The sequence below is a fragment of the Ambystoma mexicanum genome, chromosome 8, assembly GCF_040938575.1.
Source record: "Ambystoma mexicanum isolate Mex_15411 chromosome 8, UKY_AmexF1_1, whole genome shotgun sequence".
Classification (NCBI taxonomy): Eukaryota; Metazoa; Chordata; class Amphibia; order Caudata; family Ambystomatidae; genus Ambystoma; species Ambystoma mexicanum.
In genome coordinates this window covers 1,226,912,919-1,226,934,284 of record NC_090929.1, presented here as the reverse complement: position 1 = coordinate 1,226,934,284, position 21,366 = coordinate 1,226,912,919, and the positions used below count along the sequence as shown (strand labels likewise).

General features: G+C 46.4%; 1 protein-coding gene across 3 annotated transcripts in view; it reads right to left on the bottom strand.

Moving 5' to 3' along the window:
• Positions 1–21,366, bottom strand: part of TNKS2 (tankyrase 2) — a 2,182,082-nt gene that overhangs the window by 794,488 nt on the left and 1,366,228 nt on the right. For all 3 annotated transcript variants that reach the window (XM_069611330.1, XM_069611331.1, XM_069611332.1), the window contains exon 20: positions 1,374–1,456. In XM_069611330.1, the coding sequence (XP_069467431.1) occupies positions 1,374–1,456 (83 nt within the window). The remainder of the gene's footprint in view (positions 1–1,373; positions 1,457–21,366) is intronic.

The following is a 21,366-nucleotide window of genomic DNA, read 5'->3' as shown; positions in this document are numbered from 1 at the left end:
TCTTGCTCCCTCCAGGGAATTGTATTCTTGCAGAACTTCAAATTGAAATGTTCAATAGTACCTCAAGAGTTCCGCTAGATTGGTTTGAAACATGTAAAATTACTAAGTAACTATGACTTGAACATAGACAAGCTGATAGAGGCCCATGTAAATAAAAATACAATTATTTTTTAACTTTATTTGATTAGAAATAGAGAGGCAGCTCTGAATTACCATCTATTTTACTATCTACAGTATGAAACTAGAGCACACAATTGCTTACCGTTCTATAGGAAGCATTTCGGTGATTTGTTACATTTCAAACTAAATGTACCACTGGGGATGTCAAAGGTGCAAGAAAATGTATTGAGTGATGCTTGAGAACATGTAGATACTTGTCTCAATATATTGAAACAAGTCGCCATCTCCTGTTGGAATGTTCTGCCCTGGCTGATCTTCGCTTTAACATTTTTCAGCGCTTTGTGCAGGATGTGGATTTTCTCAATTCAGATTTTAAATAGCCACGATTTGGCTGCACATCTGACAACTTTGAGATTCTTGAAGATTGCACTATGTGAAAGAAAATTAAACTTGGCTTCTTTTCATCGGTTTTGTCTTTCTTTTATTTTATTTCATCTTACCCTAATTATAACGTTGGAATTTATCAATTAATCAGATGAGTTGGATGTTTTTAAATGTTTTTCGTTTGTATGCTTTTAAATCTGTTTTAAATGTGTTAAATGCTAATAGTGATCTGTACTTAAATGTGAAATATGTGTAACTTCCTTTCTCTTTTAACTAATTTTGCAAAAGTTTATCTGTTAACCAAATGCAAATAAATAAATGAAACAGCTAAATTTAGTAGTGGATACAAGAAAAGGGTTTGAGATGCCAGGGAAAAGGTAATCAATTGCCATGCAGCGCAAATGCGATTTACTTTATAATTTGTGGACTGGTATATTTAAAGAAATGTCCAACATATTAGGGACTCCTGTAGCATTTAGTTGTACATTAGATTTACTGGGTATTTTGCAATGTGAATAGCAAGAATCTCAATTGCTGCAGCAGGAATGGAGACGTATCATAGAAGAAACTATGCTATTATAAGGGGGTTTATCAAATATAAGGAAGTAAATATGATTTAATTAAATCATTGTAAGATTTGAATCTTATTTCTGCACTTTGGAAAACACATCATACAGTTTAGTATGACTTGAAAATTCTTTCTTGGATGTACTTCGATTAGTTAAAATTGGTTTTGGGACAAAGGCTATTCATGAACCCTCACTGATTTTATTTTTATTTTTCTCTGCTAATAATTCTAATTACAAGATAGGATAATGTCAAATCTGGAACAATTATTACATAAGAAAAAATAAAATAAAGACACTCACCTGTTCCCGCTCAAATATATCAATGAGAATTTCAAGGCCAAGGTTCCTCATGAATTGATTTATGCTAAAATCCACTCCAGGAACTAGACAAAGGAGACATATTTATACCACTGATGTAATTCACATTACAAATCAAACCAAACCACTTTTATGATTTTTAAAGACTTAATCAGAATGAGCTAGGTGCTGCAATCAAGCAGCAAAAAATAAAAAAAATAAAAATATAGGGCCTCTAAAATCAAGCAAATAACTTAACAGAAAGAAATTGATAAAGAGGAATACATCATATACAATAAAAACTATGCAGTGAAACAATATAAAAGGGTGACATACTAATCTAGTTAATCGTGTATGTATTTTATATCAATCCATAAAAATGAAATCGCCAAACAAAAAGAACAAATTACTTATCTCGTGGTAATGTCCCTTCTGATGGATGTTAATCCCATGGATTCCTTATGTTTGATATCCATCTATCGGGGCAGTTGCTCTTCAGAAACCTTTCTACTGCTAGGGCGCGCAGCACAGCTCCTCCCAGTGCCTCTACTTGCTGGATAGGCCGTCAGGGCCAGTATATTTTAAAGGTGCCGCACCTTGTGACCTTAGTTCCACCCTTTTTCCCTAGCACTCCAATTCTGAGGGACCGCAGAACCAAGGTGTACTAACTTTCCACAAAAGGAAGGCTATGAGGAATACATGGAAGGATCATCTATCATAAAGGACAATACCGAGAGTTATGAAATGTGTTCTTCTAATGGATTCCTTCCTCCCACAGAATCTTTGATAGACTCCCATAGCAGTACATAAATCTGGAGGAGCTAGGAGAACAAGGACACCATCTAAACCAGAAAACTCTGAAGGACATCCTTGCTAAAATGAGCAGCCTGACCGGACTGAGAATTCAAACAGTAATATTTAGCAATCGTGTTCAAAGACGACTATGTAGACGCCTAGAAAATGCCCAGTGCTGAGGTGGCAGCCATACCTCTGGTGGAAATGTGCCCGCCGGATAACAGCAGGCCGAGATACAGAGGATGATCCACCTTGACCATGTCTGTTTGTTCACAGCCCTGCTAGTACGAGCACCAGGGGAACCAACGAAAAAAGCTGGTCATCCTTACTGGGCTATCTCGTCTGAGAGGCTTTCTAGCTGAGAGCCCACACCGGGTCCAGTCAATGGAGACATTCCCTGGAAGTATGAGACAGAGAAAAGAAGGCTGTAACGCTCACCTGATTCCCGTAGAGGCGCCGGTCTTGACTGGGCGTATACCGTATCTGCAAAGGTGATGTGTAACACACGGCTGGCTCTTTGGGCTGGACCTCTGTGCACTGTATGTCTGACTTGAAGGGTAAGATGTCTTAGGTAAGTGAACGCCGTGCTCTCCATCTGCCTCGGGGCAGGGTGCTGTAACCAGTTTCTTCACTGGATAAGGGGAGCAGGCCTCTTGACTTCAGAGGACTGCTGTCCGTCGTTTACTGCACGAACGGTAAGTTTCGAGTAATTCTAATGTCTTTAAAGTCTTTAGTAATGATGTTTCTTGTTTTGCAGGGTTCCGGCGATGGCGGATGACGGGCTGAAGTGAGTTGAAGATGGAGCCCGTGTGATGAATAGAAGCGCCTGGAAGCACGTAATTAAGCGCTTGTTGCCTGCTTCACGATGCGCTCTAACTGTCTTTTTATTTTGCAGGTACAAGTTCGGAGCGGCTGCAGGGTGCCGGAATACCCACTGGGTTAGATGTGGAAAGGAGTAATGGCACGTGAGTATTAAAGTTCCCCAATGTCTTTAAACGCACCTTGTTTTGTCTTTCAGATGCGGGATGCAGCGCTGAAGGCCTCCGGAGCGTGCAAAGAGTTGGTAAGCTTTTGTTTTTCAGATGCCGGAATGCAGTGTGAAGACCTCCGGAGCGCACGAAGAGTAGGTAAGCCTTTGTCTTTCAGATGCCGGAATGCAGCGCGAGATGTTGGTGACAGCCGATGGACCAGGTAAGTGAAGAGCTGTCACTGAAGACCGTAATGCTAACCTGTTCTTTCTTGTCTTTATAGGTGTTGCTGAAGACTGGATTCAGGATGGTAAGCCTTTTTCCTTAGGCCCAGGATCAGATGCAGAAGACACGATGAGCGTTCTGCTGCAGAGGATGTAGAATAACGCAAAGCAAGATTCATCCATCGGGTGTGGTTTAAATAGCCTCCTGTAGTGCTTAGGTGTCTCCTTCCACAGCCACGCCTAGGTAAGAAAAGAGTTCCTGCTTTCCAGAAGAGTTCCAGTGTTCTGAATCTAGGGAGTGGCTCCTGCCCCACCCAACAGGAAAAGTAGTTCCAAACAGAAGAGGATCAGAGGCTCAACTGGCAGGCAAGTAAGGAGCATGGTCTGCTGCAGGTAAGTCCACCCAAGCATTATGAGCCCGGCGCTTCCAGCGCTGGGACTGGGCATATTTATGAGCCTGGTGCCACTGGCGCCAGGACTGGGTCCAAAAGGTCCCAATTGGGACTGGTTGGCACTCGGATCCTGGGTTATGGATCTGCTTCCAAGGGAGTTGGGAAAACCCTGACCTTTTGGAAGCAGAGATCATGACAAAGGCCAGAAGATGGATCTTTTGAGAGAGATAGAAATCAGAGACTACTTTCGGGAGTACGTTATCTGGTACAAGTGATGCCAACCAGGTAAATCACCTTAAGGGCGAGTATTCTTATGAACAAGAATGGTGGTACTTAAACAGAGCGCCCATAACAAATGTTAACACTAAATTGAAGTTCCATGCCGGATCAACAAACAGGTGTGGGGGAATTGATTACATAGACCCCGGCAGGAGTAGCATGACCGTGGGGATGTGACCTAAAAACCACACCTTGCTCTTGTGTCCTCTTGAAAACCGAACTGGCAGTAAGCTATCCCTTCACAATGACAATCTGCAGGCAGGCCTGGGCCAAAGAAAGCAGAAAATCCAGAACACAGGATGTGGAGAAGGTAAAAGGGTTGAGATCCTCTCCCGACACCAAGCTGTTTTTTCTTGTCCTTGCAGTCTGGGGACTGTTCTTCACAAGTCTGTAACCTTTCTCTTTGTGGAGGAAAGTGAACAGTTTCACCTACCATTCACAAAGCGCCTTGGGTTGCATCGGTTGAAAACTGCAATCTTGTTTTGCCCTTCACTAAGGCAATAAGGACAGATCCTGTGGGGATCCAAGACAGACGTCTTCAGTCGACATGAGGCTTAAAACAGATTCAACAGATTTGGCATAATCTTGAAAAACGGGACTCAGGAAAACTTTGAAAACAAACCAGTGTTACTGAAGGGAGCAGAGCAGGCAGAAAGGCTAGGAACACCAAGTTTACAACTATGCAAAGATGCAATGTTGATGGAAAACACCATTTGGCACACCTGATGTGTACCACTATCTCTGTCCATGTTACAATGTATGCTGAGAAATCATCTACTGTTTGTTTGGATCAAGTAACTTGCATATATGCACTACGAAAGAAGCTTTGTAATGTTTGGTTGCGCTAAGTGAGTCGCTTCCTCAAACTATGATGACAGTGGACGTAAGCAATACCGGATTGATCCTCTATGGTGTTTTTAATGACACAGTAAATAAGTCCTCAGGAGTGACTTCCACAGATGTGTTTAGTACACACCGATATTTTTCTAGAATAAGAATCGCATATTTTTGCAAGTTGCTATTTTGCACAGCAAATTAGAAATGCTTACATATATTGTTTATTTGCACTACTAGTCTTTAGTCTTCTATATACATCAGATTTAACGGTTGTGGCACATTTCGCACTGTGTATCTTACACACACGTATCCCGATACCCTCATGTGGACCTGTTAAATCATTCAGAGAGTCCACTTATCAGGGTACTCGAAAATGTTGGTGTATGCGGTTCTACATGTTTTTTTTTACAACACATTTGGTAATGTTGTCGCTGGTAAACAAAAGTAAGTGTACATAAGAAACTGTTATAATTTACCATGTATCTAAGAATATGCCAAAAATAAATGGCTGCTGCGCACTGAAGTTTCTAGCAATTTTGTTGCCAGGACAAACAAATACTTTTGAATCACCACAATTCTGTTTTAGGAGCACTTTCCACGTATTTTTGCATCAATTCCCCTGCTCCTAACAATAGAGGCTTCCCTTACGTTTATCCCAGATCCATCTCCCAGCACCAAGCGTTCTGTGCTGGGCTTACTCAAATGAGTCTGTCACCTTGCTCTTTGTGGTGAAAGGTGAACAGTTTCACCTCTCATTCACAAAGCGCCTTAGGTTGCATCAAATGACAACACCGGCAATCTTGCATGTCATGCCTTCACCAAGGCTATAAAGATAGATCCTGTGGGGATCGCAGATAGACGTCGGATGTCAGCAGTCAACACAGGACTTCCACAGATTTGGCATAATAGAGAAACAAGACGTAGGAAATCTTTGAAAACAAACCGCTGTTCCTGAAACAAGCAGTATGCCGAAAAAAGGAACTTAGGTCACATTACCTCAATATATTCTGGCCCTGACATCATATACATTGTGGGGTGTGAAGAGAGTGTCATGCAGAGCCAGCACAGTCTCGTGCTGCATCCTGTGGTGGCGGAAAAGTTTCAGAAGAGCAGCTGCACTGGGAGATCGATATCAAAGATGAGGAATCTGTTGGGAGGAAAGAATCACTGGAAAGGGTCAATTACTAATTCAGTGATTTACATTCAAGTTCTTGCACACATGTGGCAGGGCACCTCAAGTCTGATCTTTAGCATGCCCTACTTATCCACACCAACAGATACCTTTGCAATTCCACAAACCTCTGACAAACATCACCTGATAGTTTTGCAGGACCGAGACCCACACTTTGATGGGAAAATGCAACTCAATCCAGAAAAACAACAAGTGTAATTCCAGCACTGAGAACCCAACACAACTTTATTATTGCAGTTAAATCCTGGCAAGCAGCATGTGCAGCAATAACAGTACTACTCATAACCCATTTTGGGATACTGATTTCAAGAACACCATGGCAGAGAAGTGAGTTCTTGATTTATTCAATCCACAATGCAGCTCTAATTCTCAAAACATGAATTTATTAAATGGAATGCAAGTATATTTGTTGTGGTGAGACATGTGGTCATGATAAGAAATACAATCAATGCTAGCTACTCTGGAAAGCTACCTATAGTTTAGGGATTATGAGGCTGTTTGGTATTGAAATAAATTCAGAGCTCTGCACACTTATTTATTCACTACAGGGTGGGTATACCCCTAGACTCGTAGACACCTGGGGTGAGTATGAAAAATGGTGGTGTCTCATGAAAGCAAGGTAAATAAAACAAACATCAAAAGATTTAGTCAAAAACAGTGTATATAGAATGAAACAGATGGCAAACAATTCCGAAAACACTGAAATAATTCACAATGAGTATGTTTAATACATGTTAAAAAATGGTGGGTTAGAATAGCCCCTAAGTCACAAAAACATGGATGTGACAAGACATAAAAATGCAAGATTGAGTAACTCAAGGGTACTTAACGAATCATTGCCCCCCTGAGGCCTATAAACAATAGACTGAAGCAAAGGTATAACCCATACAGAAATTCAAAGACACATAAAACCTCATAGTACCAAATTACAATGATTATGTTGGACCATACGCTACAAACATGGTCTAATGACAGACCATTAGTAGTGGCCAATGAATACCAATATGTTCACCAATCTTGCATCAATACTTGCACCTACATGCAGCTTTGTCAAGCCACATCTATTTTGATTCCTGTACCTCATTAAATCAAAAGAAATTACAAATAACAGTTAACAACATATACGACACAGAAGCACTAGCTTTTTTGTACATGCAGCGCACTTCAACAAGAGTGCACTTTCTCAAATGATACTTCCAACACCAAAGGGCTCAAAGCTGCTCATCAGATCGGGTTTCCCCAAACACATTCAAGGTTCAGAGAACCTTTCAGTTGGGTCTCTTCAGCTTTTTCTGACAGCTGGCAGTCAATGTTTAGGTCCTCGCAAGGTAAGAGCGGAACAGCAGCGGTTCTAGTGTTCCTGTGGTACAGTCACACCTCCAGTAAAAAAGGAAGAGGGTCATCAAGCAAGAACAGCTCGAGAGCCACTAGCAATGCTGTGGTGCCAAAGAGAAGAACTACTGGAGCTAGGATATGGTATAGCTGTCCGATTCACTGAAGGTGCACCTGCAGTGGCAGTGAGGAAAACTTTGACCAGCAGAGGCAGTTTATGTAAGAGATTAATTTGTCAGCGTCCCAGCATTACTTCTGAGTTTCTTAGGGTTATTTATTAGTTTTTTTGACAGATGTAGCAACCGGGGTCCTGTGGGTCTGTCAGATGATGGTGTTCTCATTATCCAGTGCTTCTGCTTCTTCAAGTTGGTTCACCACAGGTATAGTACCGAAAGGGTTTGCTGGAAGAAGAGTATGCTTGAAAGTTTGTGTCTCAGCTGAGTTTGCTTAGTCAAAGCAGGGGATTCATGGTTCAGCCATGGTTTTTGGAAAAAAGGAGGGACCAGAACTTCCTCACAATTCCTTTTTGGGAAGGCATTGTCCATGCTTCAGAACTCAGCACTAGGAAGGTAAAGATACAGACACTCAGCAGGTTAAGTAAGACATTGCAGGGTGGGGTCCATGGGGGGCTTAGTGGGCAACTCCTCTCTGTGACCAAATCCAATCATGGACTCCATCCCCAGACTTAAAGGGGACTCTTTAGCCCATTGAAGCAGGTCTATTAGGGTATTTAAAGGAGACTCTTTAGCCCAGTGAAGCAGGTCTATCAGGGCAATATTGTCAGAGCCGTGAGCAACCTAGAGGTGATACAGGGTGGGAGTTAGAGAGCACTCATCTGAATCCTTGGTCTTAACCTGATTTGAGTGATGTAGCCATACACACATAAGACTCCATATGCAAGGATATTTTGTTGTCTTCTCGTCATTGCCCTATCACCAGCTCCTACATGCATGCAGGGGAAGGTGACCCCAAATATAATAGAACTCTCAGCATAGGTACTACTTGTGTTAGATGAGCTCTGCTGCAACCCAGGCCTTGTGGGTTTATTAGGTGGAGAGCCCACGAATTCCAGTAAACAAACACGAAAACTAACTAATGTTGTGAAATGGACCGATACAAACAAAAGCTGTGCCCTGGAAACATGCACAGCAGTAACCCATATGCCAGAGAAGAATTCAGGGACACATCCATGATTGGCGACACCCAGTGCAGTTAATGGAGAGAGCTGCAATGCACCGTTGTGGGGACCCGCCCACAAACATGGACCCCTTCGGAAACTTGTGAAACCCATATTAGCTGTACCAACAAACAGTTATGCGGTAGTCAAGGCCTGACTGAAAATCACAAGGAGCCGAGGCAGAGAGATGCAGCAGAACAACACAGAGGGGAAGCAGGTATGGGACTTCTGTTTGCCAGAACAGAAGATGGCTTAAGGTCCTTTTGTAAGTTCAGTAAGCAGCAGTACCGCTGCAGTGGGGGGAAAATAAATTCATAGGACAGGTTAGCTAATCCAAAAGCCCAATACATTAGGAAACCATTCAAATTGATTTAGAAAGAATAGTAGATAGAACGTTTGAAGGCAGGGTCTCTGAAAGGCCACAAGGAGGAGAGAGAAGCAGAACTCCAGGAGGTATTAGCATATTTGATCAAAAGTCAAAATGACGTTTCCTATTTGAACAAATTCCTTGGATCGTTTTTTTGTTGAAATTAGGTAAAAATAAAAAAATATATAAGTGGGGTGGGTTAAGGGAATAGGTTAAGGTGGGGGGAAGTGGGAGGGTGGGTGCGGAGGGTCTCCCTCCACAATTTCGAACAAAAAAACGACTAAATAAAATGAGGTAAAATAGGAAAAGGTAAAACATTTTTCGGTCAAACAGACCTAAACCCTTGAGGAGCCAGCAGCAGAGGGAGAGCGATATATATCCCATTTTCACCACAGGATATTCTTTTGCAAGACTATAACGACCAGGGAGGAGAGGGGAATTGACAGTCTTTGGCCACTCTGCAGGCTGGCCAAATTGCTGATTAGACGGGTTTAGGGTTCGAGGAGCTGGACCCCTTGATAATCAGTCAGAAGGTACTAAAATCCTTACATAAGGGGCGCTGTAGATCAGCGGTAGGTGAAGTTGTAGGTTGCCCTTGCTGCGCAAGGCCGATATCCTGATTTATATATTCTGCCTGAGTTGCTGAAAGTGTGTGCTGAGGCTACATCTGAGCAGGGGAAGGTGCTAGCCACCATCCCGACGAGAATCGCAGTTGAGGATTGTGTGACAATACAAAGTGCAGATGTGACTGTGTAAGGTTGTGAAGAGGCAGCCGCAATCTTGCCGGAGGTCGAATCACGGCAGGCACCAGGGTGAGGTGGCGGGGTATGTGCCCGGGGCCAAGATTCACTCTTAAGAAGACCAAAGCCCAGCAGGATATAACGGCAGCCAGCACGTCCGAGTGACACCCTGGCGCCAGTGGGCCTTTGTGGCAGTGTGGAACCGGGGGCTGGCGACTAAAAAAAGGGTCCTGCACCTGCCCCCTTGAACTACCAGATATCCCAGAGGCAGCTGGCCTAGGGGCAGGAGGGGTGACAGAGGACCAAAAACGCTGCTCTACCCCTGGGTAACACAATGGGGACGAGGAAGTGGGCCCAGTGTCGCTGCAAGGTGGGAGTACTCAGGAGACATTGTGGACCCATCATAGCAAATGTATCTAGTGGCAGATGCTGGCTGGCAAGGTTTGAACAATGGAGTGGCTCGGTGTGCGAGAGGATTGAAAGGGATCCCCCTCCTCCAGACTCCAGTGGACCTCTCTGGAGGGGAGGGGGTGGGGGGGACTGTGTTGTATACCCAGCAGACATCACAGGATAGCCACTGCTCGATAGTAAAGTGGTCTGTGGCAGCAGGCCTGAACGCAGGTGCTGCAGCAGGGTAGGTGGTGTCCACTGGGGGGACAGAAGGCAGACTGATACCGCTGAGAGGGCCAACCCTGCACAGATTGGCGAAGAAAAGGCATCCGACAACAGCGGCTAAGGCAGGCAAAGTGAGCAGAGGTACAGCAGTGTTAGCTGCCCGCATGGGCAGAGTGGAGTTTGAAGGGGTAACACCGGACAACCGCTGCAAAAGGCTGGGTGCGAGAGCAAGGGCACCCTACTTGCAAACCCCAGCAACTAAAACATGAAGGAAAATGAAGCAAGAAAGCTACACAGCAAAGTAAGATTGATCACTTCACAATGAGCAATACTGCCATCACGGAGCCCAACGTGCGAATAGGCACCCACATGGAGAACCCAAAACAAGACCCCCTAGATTTCACTTAAGGACACCATGGGGGCAATTGCAGAATCCAGTCTTCTATGGAGGAAATGATTGACGGATTGGCATCAAAGGTCTCTTTTCTGAGGTAGGACGCCCGGAAGTTGGCATCAAGAGTGGTGGAGGCTGAGAAGCGGATATCTGACACAGAGGATGCCATAAGGAAAATGGAGAAACAACTCACATCGGTGAACAAGAGAATCAAGGTTTTGGAGGGTGGAGGATAGCGAAGGGAGGTCAAGGAGGAACAACATCCGTATTCTGGTGCTGCCAGAGAAAGTAGAGGGGCCCTGCTTGGAACTCTTCTTGGAGCAGTGGGTGGTGGAACTCACAGTGCCAAAGTAAATCTCCAATTTCTTTTCTGTTTGAAGGGTCGGGTACCCGCAGGAAGGCCATTGCCGGGAGCCCACCCACAGACTGCCATTGCAGGGCTTTTGAACTTTCGGGACAGGCACACCATCCTCCAGATGGCTAGAGCGACTGGCCCGATCACATCCAATGGCTCCCGCATAGGTTTTAAATGAGGGAAGTACAACGGGTAAGGCAGTCATTTGACTGGGTCAAGGGTCATTTGACTGGGTCAAGGGGCAAGGAGAAAGTAATTTCCTGTGGCATAAAGTAAGCGCTTTTCTTCCCTTCGCTACTGAAGATCTATCATGGTGCAAATACACTCCTCTTCAAGACACCACAGGAGGCGTGGGAGTGGTAAGAAAGGACCATCCAGTCTGCAATGACCCGTACACCACGAAAGGAGACCGTCAGCTGGGACAGATTCAGTGTCACCATCTGCCCGCTATATACACAGGATTTGATTACCCCACAAGATTCGGGTGGGACAAAGGGCAGAGGGGAAGAGGGAATTCTGGAATTTTATGACGCAGCAACTCTACAGAACTGGCCTCTAGAGTACAGGAGGCCCGCGACAAGCCCAGTTGGGGCTAGTTGCCGATGAGCAGGCACTACGCTCATGGTTGAATTTGTGTGTTTGTGCAGGTTTTGCACATATCGGGGGCGACAGGTGCTTCAGTTGCGGGAAAAGTGCGGGGTGGGGGGCGTTGGGAACTTTTTTTATCATTCTTATAGTTATTGGTTTTACATTGCTTGGCTGGGGCGGGTTGATCTCTGCATAACTGGTTCTAGGGTACGTTTGTATAACAGAGAGATTTCACATTCATCTTTTTACTTTATCACAGTTCAGAACAGGCTTTCCTCCGCCGGGCATAAGCCTATCTTTCTCTTTGCGAGGATTCACTTACCCACGTTTTGTCTTTTTAACTTTTTACTGTCAAAGACTTTCGAAACTGCAAGGATTTTACATAGACCTATGCATGACCACTTCGACCTCTGTTTAAACAATTCAACAATCAACGATCTTCGTCATCTCGCAATGCTTCTTGGTACTTGCAGTTTCGTACTCTTTACTTCGCCCTCTTGGCCTCTTTCAAAGTTCCTATACTTTGCCCTCTGCATATTCAGAGTTCACATACTTTGCTTGTCACTTATTCAACTTTCACTCTGAATCGCGGTTACTTTCAGTTCAACTCAGAACATTTCACAGAGACTTTTTAATGTGCAATTCAGCCTCGCAGGACCACTCTGTTACTTTGTCTACTTTCTTTGACATTTAGCAATTTTCCTTTCCATTTTTATCGGCACACGCGCAACCTTCAACTTTTGGTTACAGTTACTTTTGCTTTTAACACAAACTGGGCTTTTGTTGCCTTCGACAACTCGCTGATCGTGTTAACTGGACTTCTCTCTTCAACGCCTTTCATGTAGCAGTCAAGGCCGTTACCAAAGTCTCCTCTGCTCTTCCCCAACTCAGTCGGTCACCCTGGAGGGTAGCGGGCTGCTTTGAAGCATCTTGAAGGTTTCTCCTTTCCGCTCACTCTTTTCAGTATTGGAATGCTTACTGCTTCCCGAAAGTGTAGAATTCTCACCTGGCTCTCTCTCGTTCTCCCCAACTGCCGATCCGCCCCAATTCAATTTTGAACTTCCACAGCCTGGTTCGCATGACCCCCGAAGGAGCTGCTCCTTCTCGTACCCAGCCTCGCTCAGAGTGTGCCTGTGTGTGCCACCTTTTATCCTTACAGGGAGTGTTAACAAGTGGCAGATGTGTATAGTTAGGATTACGTGCCTGACTCTGCCTGGTCTCATTGAAGGGACAGAGCGATTGCAAGTCAGTAGAGGTAATCATCCTGGCCTCATTCCACATCTTCCTCAGCTCAGTAGTGTTGCCAGTGTGAAGTGGGGAGGAATTATGGGAGCTGTAGTTTCCCATAAAATAAGCAGGGACAGGGTTAGATGATTTGTAGAAAAAGGGGGCTCATCAGGTGCTTCTCCGCCACTCCCCAAGGAACTCCTACCCATGTGATCCTCCCTCGCTTGTCCAACCCCAGGGTGGGGATCCAAAAGCAATGGCCTTTCCCTGGAAACCAGAGTACAGGATTTCCAGGGACTAGATTGTGAAACACCCTATGGTTTTTCACATTACTGAGACCCACCTGGCGGGAACACATCGCCTGCTCTTTATGCGCACAAACTCTAAAATGGCCTATCATGCCGGCTCCACCAAAGCGGCACCATCATTCTAATACATAAGAGGGTAATGTGCTCTGTAGTGGAGGTGAAAGCGGACCCTGGTGGGAAGTTTGTGTTGATTCGGGGGAGCTGTGGGGAGGGGCATATGGGGAATAGTAGCAGTATATACACCTCCTCCTCCTCCTCTCACACGAGAGTTGCTCAATGATCTTCAAAAGCTTATAGTCCTGTGGGATGCAGAGCGGTGGATCCTGGGGGGAAGACTTCAATGATGTGATGGACATAGGTCTTGATATATCGCATGTGGGTAGCAGGAATCCAGAGCACCCTACTAAATTAGGCACCAGTTTTGCTTTTCTGTCCTGTGTAGTTGCCCTAGAAACCACTTACCAGACTACACACACCAAAAGTTATTGGATTCTTGGACTCAGGGAGGCAATAACCCACACTTAGACCAATAGTTAGAATATAATCGGCTCTTTACGGGCCCTTTATTCACAAAGAATATAAACATACACACCACTATGTAAATGAATAGGGTTTGTTATACATAGACATACACATAAGCAAGAATAACATGTTACATCACTGTTAGTGTAGTTGAAGGAGAAAATTGAATCTCAGCCACCACAACACTTCCCAGTCCTGAGACAGAGAGATCACACGTGCGAACGGGGTCTGGAGTGGAGCGTCCTCCCTCTCAGCGAGACTTCATCACCTGGGGTTCCAATTCTATTCCACTACTTGGATACCCCTTCTTTTATGGAGAACAAATCCCTGCCCACCTTAGGTTGCCAACCATCCCCGGTCGAAGGACAGACAGCAAGCATGGGGGCACAGAATGGAAAAATCCAGTTAATAGTGGAAAATCCGGGCTCGCCTGCGCGTTCCCTCCCAGCACCCCTCATCACTGCACCTGCTCAACTTTGATCTCTTCTTGGCGTGTCCTTGATTAAACAATGCGCCGACTATCCTCCATAATGAGCTTATCTGCTTCCAAATAGAACATTGCAACCATGGCAGAACTCATGTCTGCTAATTGAGCTCACAGAAATTTAGACTTTCATTGTGGTTATGAAAATGAGTGTCCAAAATGGCTGCACCCCGATGCCATGTTATTTAGCTCATTTACGCACACGCATTACAGCACCTTTGCTGGAGAAATGGGTTGGTTAGACACATGGAGGGTTTTGCATGCAGGGGAGGCTGGGTACTGTTATTTCTCTGGGACTTACTTTTCCTTTTCTAGGTTAGATTATCTTTTCATCCCACAGGGTGACAGCCACAGGCTACTTGCTGCAAAGATGCTAGACAGGGGTATATCGGACCACTCTCCTTTATTGGTTATGCTCAAGAGTGGCTGGGAGCTGCCCACACCCACTTGGAGACTGAACTCCTATTATCTGGACTTCTCAGTATTCACTGAGGCATTGGAACAACACATGCAGGAATATTTATCGGTTAATGAAGGATCTGTGGCTACCGTGGTTACACACTGAGGGTTACAAAACAGTCCTCCTGGGAGAGGTAATTTCTCTTTTTGCAGCGCAGCAGAAGCAACACGCTGGCAATACGTGAGGTTGAAGCGGCCTTTGAGAGTGCTGAAGTGGCCTTGGTGGCTGCTGACTCCCCGGAGGTGCAGCGTAGGCTACGGAGCACCCAGGAGTCGCTCCAAAATGTAGCGTTGGACAATGCAAAGCAGGCGCACTGGCACAGGCACAGTCAAATCCACGAAGTAGGGGACACGGCAGGTAAAATGTTTGCATGGTTAGAGTGCAGGGAAAGAGTGTGGGGGCAGGTGTGGGCCTTGCAGAGGGAGGGAGGGGAGATACTGACAAGAGATTACCCCACATATAGTCAAAGCCTGGGGTGCATGGGGGCCAGGATCACCATACAGGTTCTATATGCTAGGCAGGGAGGAGGAGGGGCCCGTCCACTCATGTTGCAGTGTGTACAGCAGGTATGGGACGAGGCACACATTGGTTGGAGAGGGGAGGCCGACCCTCAGCCAGACCCTATGGGCTAATGCCCTTCTTCCGGAACTCCTTATATGGGTCACTTTTGGTACTGGGAGGCACAGGATTTTGAACCTGGCTGAGGTGATTCAGGGAGATGGTCTCCTTCCCTTTCAGACATTGTGAGAAGAGCATGCCCTGGGCAGAGGCAAAAACGTTAGATATATGCAACTGTCCCATGCCGCTAGAGGGCCCAATTCCCGGTTCTGAGCAACATCCCAAAGTGCTCCCAATTGGAGGCCAACTTACTTAGGTCATGAATCGAGTCAAAGGTCACATCAACGTAGCACCAATAAAATGTTATAGGCCCCATAGAACCGGAAGAATGGGTGGAGGTGCTGCTGTCCCAGAGAGAGATTGGTATGTCCGTCATGCTCCACCTTATACAGTATAAGATTGTACATTGTGTCTACGATATATGGGTTAAGTTGTGTACATGGGGTGGGCTGACAATGTTTGTTGCTTACGGTGGTGGAGGCCGGGAGGCTCGTTCTATCACACCCTTTGGGAGTGTCCCTTGGTCAAACTACTGTGGGGGAAATTTATTCTAGGCTGTCCAATGCATTGAAGGTGGGAGTCCCATCAGACTTGAAGTGTGTGCTACTCAGAGCATGGGGGGGAGAAGGGACTCAAAATAAGAGAAAATATTTCTGACAATGGCCTTAGGACTGCCCGAGAGAGTCATTGTCTTGCAGTGGGGATCTCCGGATCGCCCACGGGTGGCCAGCTGGATGGCCGAGATGGACATGTGTATGCCCTTGGAAAGACCAGTGTACAATGCCAGGGGATGTCTTGAAAGTTTAGAACGGTATGGGGCAAATGGGAGAAGGGGGGTGGTGGGTAGGAGAGGCTTATGGGTGGGGTGGTAGTGTTAGATATGGCCATGACTGATATCCTCAGACTTCCACGTGGAGCCCTGAAATTTAAAATCACTCCATTTTTATATTTTCGTGCTGCTATGTCGAGCAATAATGATTACTGTTCTTTTTTTCTCTGTATGTTTTGTTAAGAAAACTAATAGAAAATGTCTTATAAAAATAACTTATATAAGCAATAAATCTGACAGGCGGGGGCTTTACTGGGCCAGTTAATGCGGAAGGCAGTATTCCAGGTGCCATAGAAGGACCAGGCAGCTTACAGTAAGTGGACAGGGGAGGGGGTGAAGCATGTGAGGGTGTTGGAAATTGGGAATGTGGTATGGGAAGGAGGTCGGTGCGGGGAGCACTTACTGGATTCCCAGCTGAGAAAATGGCAGCCTCCCGCTGCCCTGGTGATTCGAAACATAGGTTTTACCATGAGGTACAGCACACTTTCCAAGCATCCTGATTGGCTGCGAGGCCGACTGACCCTCCCTGGTTGGCTGGGTGGCAGACAGGCACCCTCTACCCCTAGGTTTCAATAGAGATAAGGGCAGGTTATCCCTTTTTAGGAACAAACACACTATATATTATACAGGTAAACTACTTTACTGCGAGCACCACTCATTTTGGTTCAACATTTGCTAGATTGCGAGTAGTGGTAAGGGTCTGTCAGTCCGAATTCATGAAATCTATAAGTCTCCATTGGGGATTTGGAGCATTTACCGCAGGCTGTAATTTCGCCCGCTGTATTATCCTCCATTTTCTGGTGGTAATGTGAAGGAAAGATCTCCAGCAGAGAGTTCTCTGTACACTACCCCCAAAGTCTGAATTTGGCGATGCAGTAAAAATGGTGGAAATTCTGTTACCACCACTTTACCACAGGTAGAGGGAGGGAGCAAAATATCCCTCAGAAGCGAGAGAGGGATCTTATCCCTTTTCAGTGTACCGGGGCACTATATCAGTGGGAAAGGAGGAAATGGGCAAGGTGCTATCCTCTTGGCTGGATTACCAGTAGCAAGGTGGGTGCAATAACCCTATGAAGGTGCATTGTGGCAAAAGTGTTGATGGGTGCTATAAACCTCCAACTGTGAACTGGGAAAGAAGTAGCTAGGATCTGTATACTTGTGCCTGTGAAATGAGTCAAGAAGCATTTGGGCGTTATATCCAAGCGACTGTACTGAGATTAGAGAACCTGAGTGAGACCAGTGTCCCCTGTAGAGAGCGGTCCTTGACACTTTACAATTTGACCAATCTTTACATCTTTTTGCTTAGATCAGTTGTAGAGAGAAACTGTGTGTTTAGCTGGCGTGTGACCACCCATAGTTCTGACAGGTGCTTCGTCATACACTCATCCTTTTTTTGGGAGGGAAAAATGAAGAACCCTGGGAAAACATGTCTAAGGAAGAAAGCTATGGCGAACAAATGACTTGCCTGACTTGTAATGTTCTTTCTGATGGATGTTACTGCCATGGGTTCCTCATCTATGACACCCATATCCCAGCGCAGCTATTCTCATGAAATGTTTCAACCACCAGGGAGCACTACATGGCTCCGTCTGATGCCTCTACGTGCCCCATGCTGGAAATTACGTCGGCCCAGTATAATTAGCAGTGCTGCGCCCCATGACCTCAGTTCCACCCTTTTTCCCAAGCCATCTGACGCTAAGGGACAGTAGAACAGATGGTGTACTAGCTTCCCAAAAAAAGGGTCGGGTAGGAAGGGCGATGAGGAATCGGTGTCAAAACTCATTATACAGAATCCTGAACCACAGTTTCATTGCTTCCCTTCAAAAAGGCAATGGCCCCGCACCACCCACTTTGTTTAAATAGTGCATAGCCAGTGTGTTGTCCTTCAGGATCAACACACACTTGCCACACACAGATAAGAAGAAGACAGACAATCAAGGCCAGCCCAGTAGCACTCATCTGCAGTACATTGATGTGTTTCCAAGTTTCTGTTGGAGACCAGAGGGTGCTCTTGCGGGTAAGCACCCTAACCCTTCAAGGAGATGCCAATGACCACATTTAGTTTGGGCAACGTTTCCGAAGCAATGTTGTCTTGCAGGGCTCACTATACAAGCTCCATACTATGCTCCTGCAATAGATCTAACATATTGCCCTGCACCGAAGACCACAAACTCTGAAATACCCACTGGACTGACCTCATACGAGTTAGAAGATGGAACCAGTCCCTGGGGCTGCACAGGCAGGTGTCCAAGACCACTGTGATGAACAGGAGTGACTGGGATGGCGAATTATGGGGCTCCTTGAAGTTCAGGGAGGTGCTTAAGCTGTGCAATAGGCTGTGTGTGGTGTACAAATGTGCCAACACCAGGTATGGGGTGTGGGCTCAAAAGAGCAGAGGTGAGCTGCCACCACCACCAACAATTTGGTCAAGAACTTGTGCACAGAGGAAAGCGAGAACGGCAGAACTTAGAATTGGTAGTAGGTGTTTCCAACCGTAAACCTCAGGTATTTCCTGTGCTTGGGATGGACAGGCAATTAAGTGTTAGTCACCAGAGTGACTAATGTACTCCTAGTCCTTGGTCCCCTTTCCTCCATCCCATATGGGCATCCCTTGCTAAGGACGGGAACAGAAATGATAAGTTACTCACCGTAGTGACTAACATACTCTTAGTCCACAGTCCCCTTTCCTCCATACTGAGGGTGTCCATCGCTAAGGACGGAAGGTGGACCCTTTTTCACCAGGAAAAAATATTCCCCTTTAAATTTAGAGGCGCGCAGGGGAGCGACCCTGGGAGCATGCGCTCCCCTAACTCCACCCACCTGCGCCACTCCCCAGTCCCCTTTGACGCATTGACAATATTACCATTGCCTAATGACACCAGTTTTATTAAGGAGGAGGATGGTGGGACGTATGGAGGAGAGGGTACTATGGACTAGGAGTACATTAGTCACAAAGGTGAGTAACTTATAATTACTTCTACGTCCCGTCCCCTTTCCTCCATAATGCATAGGCGATTACAACTGAATGTAGCCCCAGGGTGGAGAAGTGACCCTCGTAAGAAAACACGTTCCTTAATACTGCCTGACCAAATGCTGTGTCCGACCTGGAGCTGCCATCCAAGCAATAGTGCTTGCAGAAAGCCGAAGGCGTAGCCCATGTAGAGGACCTGCCACGGAACGTGCCTATAAAAAGCCACAGCCGTAGCCTTGGCCCGGATAGCATGGGCATGCATATTTGCTGGGAGCGGTTTGTGCTACCTTTCATAAGCCTCCTTGATGCGCGGCTACCATCCATCTTACTATGGAGACTTTGGAAGCTTAATAGCCTAGCCTTGACCCACTGAAGGTGACCAAGCGAGCCTCAGATTTGCAGAAGCTCTTGGTTCTGTCCAGGTAGAATTTTAGAGTGCGCCTGACGTCTAGACAGTGCAGAACCCTCTCAGCGTCGTCCTTAGGATCCGTGAAGAAAGTGGGTAACACAATGTCCTCATTCTCGTGAAACGAGGATACCACCTTTGGTAAGAATGCGGGGTGAGTTCTGAGCACCACCTTGTCCTTATGGAAAGTAGAATAAGGCTCTGAAGCTACAAGTGCCTGGATTTCATTGACCCTGCATGCAGATAGGCCCACCAGGAGGGCTGTCTTAATGGCAACTAGTCTGATGTCCGAGGACGCTATGGGTTTGAATGGTTAATACACCAGGGCGCCCAAGACCATGTTAAGGTCCCACACCGGGTGTGGCTCCTTGATAGGCGGGTAGAGCCTGTTGAGTCCCTCCAAATGTCTTTTAACCACTGAATTAAGGAAGAAAATACCTCCTCCACTGAGTTCTGGTGGGCTCTGATTGACACCAGATAGGTGCAACATGTGTCCACCTGCACCCCTGAGTGTGCGAGGTGAGCAGAGAAGGATAGGACATTGTCCAGCGTGCAGATCAATGATCGACATCTTGATGTAGCCCAGTGGCAATACCTGGTCCATTTCATTTTGTACTGGCTCCTGGTAGCATCACTCCTAGCGCCCTTTATAATGTCTAGGTTTGCCTGTGACAGATGTAGATGCCTTAGTGTGACCTGTTCAGGAACCACAATGCAAGGGCTAACTTCTGGGGGTCCGGGGTGGATGAACGTGCCCCCTGCTGTGAGAGTAGGTGAGCTGGGCCCAGCGGAAGGTGCATCAGGGCCTGTCCCGACAGGCTGAGTAGTCCCGAGACCATAGCCTCATAGGCCACCACAGAAATATCAGGAAGACACAGAGGTGCCAGGCCTCCCTGATCTTGCAGATCACCCTGTGAATCAGGGGAGTGGGGAAGTGGTAGGGAAGGCATACGCTTTCGTGTTTTTCCATTGTATCTGCATTGCATCGCCCAGAGAGCCCCAGCCCTGTCCCTGCCTGGACGCAAACTGAGGGCACCTCCTGTTGGACCAGGTGGCAAAGAGATAACCTGAGGATGACCCCATCTGTTGAAGATCCCCTGAAGGACTTGTTTATTCAACTGCCATTGATAGTTGTCCGCACCCAGTCTGCTGAGCCTGTCCGCCTCCAGGTTGGACTCCCCGGGAGGTGGATTGCAATCAAGAGCATTTTATTCTCCAGAGCCCACTCCGAAATGCTGATTGACAAGGTGCATAGTGGAGGAGACCTGGTGCCACCCTGCTTGTTGATTTAACATGCTGGTGGATATGTCCGTTTGAACGAGGATCGTCTTGCCACTGATCATCGGAAGGAAGGCTTTGAGAGCGAGCCAGATGGCCCTCAACTCGAGCCAGTTGATGTTGGACTCCTGCTCCTGAAGAGACCAAACTCCATGGACACGGTGGCTGTCCAGGGTTGCTCCCCAGCCCTCTAAGGAAGAGTCTGCGCTGAAGTGCCTGACTATCCGCAGGTTGTAGTCTGTACTCCGCCAGACTAGGTCCTGGTGGAGATTGGGAGGAATGCTGACAAGTTCCGCCTGGGAACCCCTCTCCTGACTCCAGGAGGCTGCGAAGTGCAGCTGCAATCGTCTCATTTTTAGCCTTGTGTACGGCACTGCTAGTGGACATTGCGCCATGATACCCAATCGGTGCTGTTACCACCATGCTGAGGTCACAGCGCTGCTGAGAAAATGCTGCGGGCCCTCTTGATGGCTCCGATCTTGTACTCCGAGGGGAAAACTCTTTCGGAGATTGTATCGCAAATGAGGCCGAAGAACGTTAGATTCCGAGTGGGCTCCAGCTGTGACTTCTTGAGATTGATTGAAAATCCCAATTCATGTAGTGTATTCATGAGGGCTGAGGTGGTGTGATAGACTGCC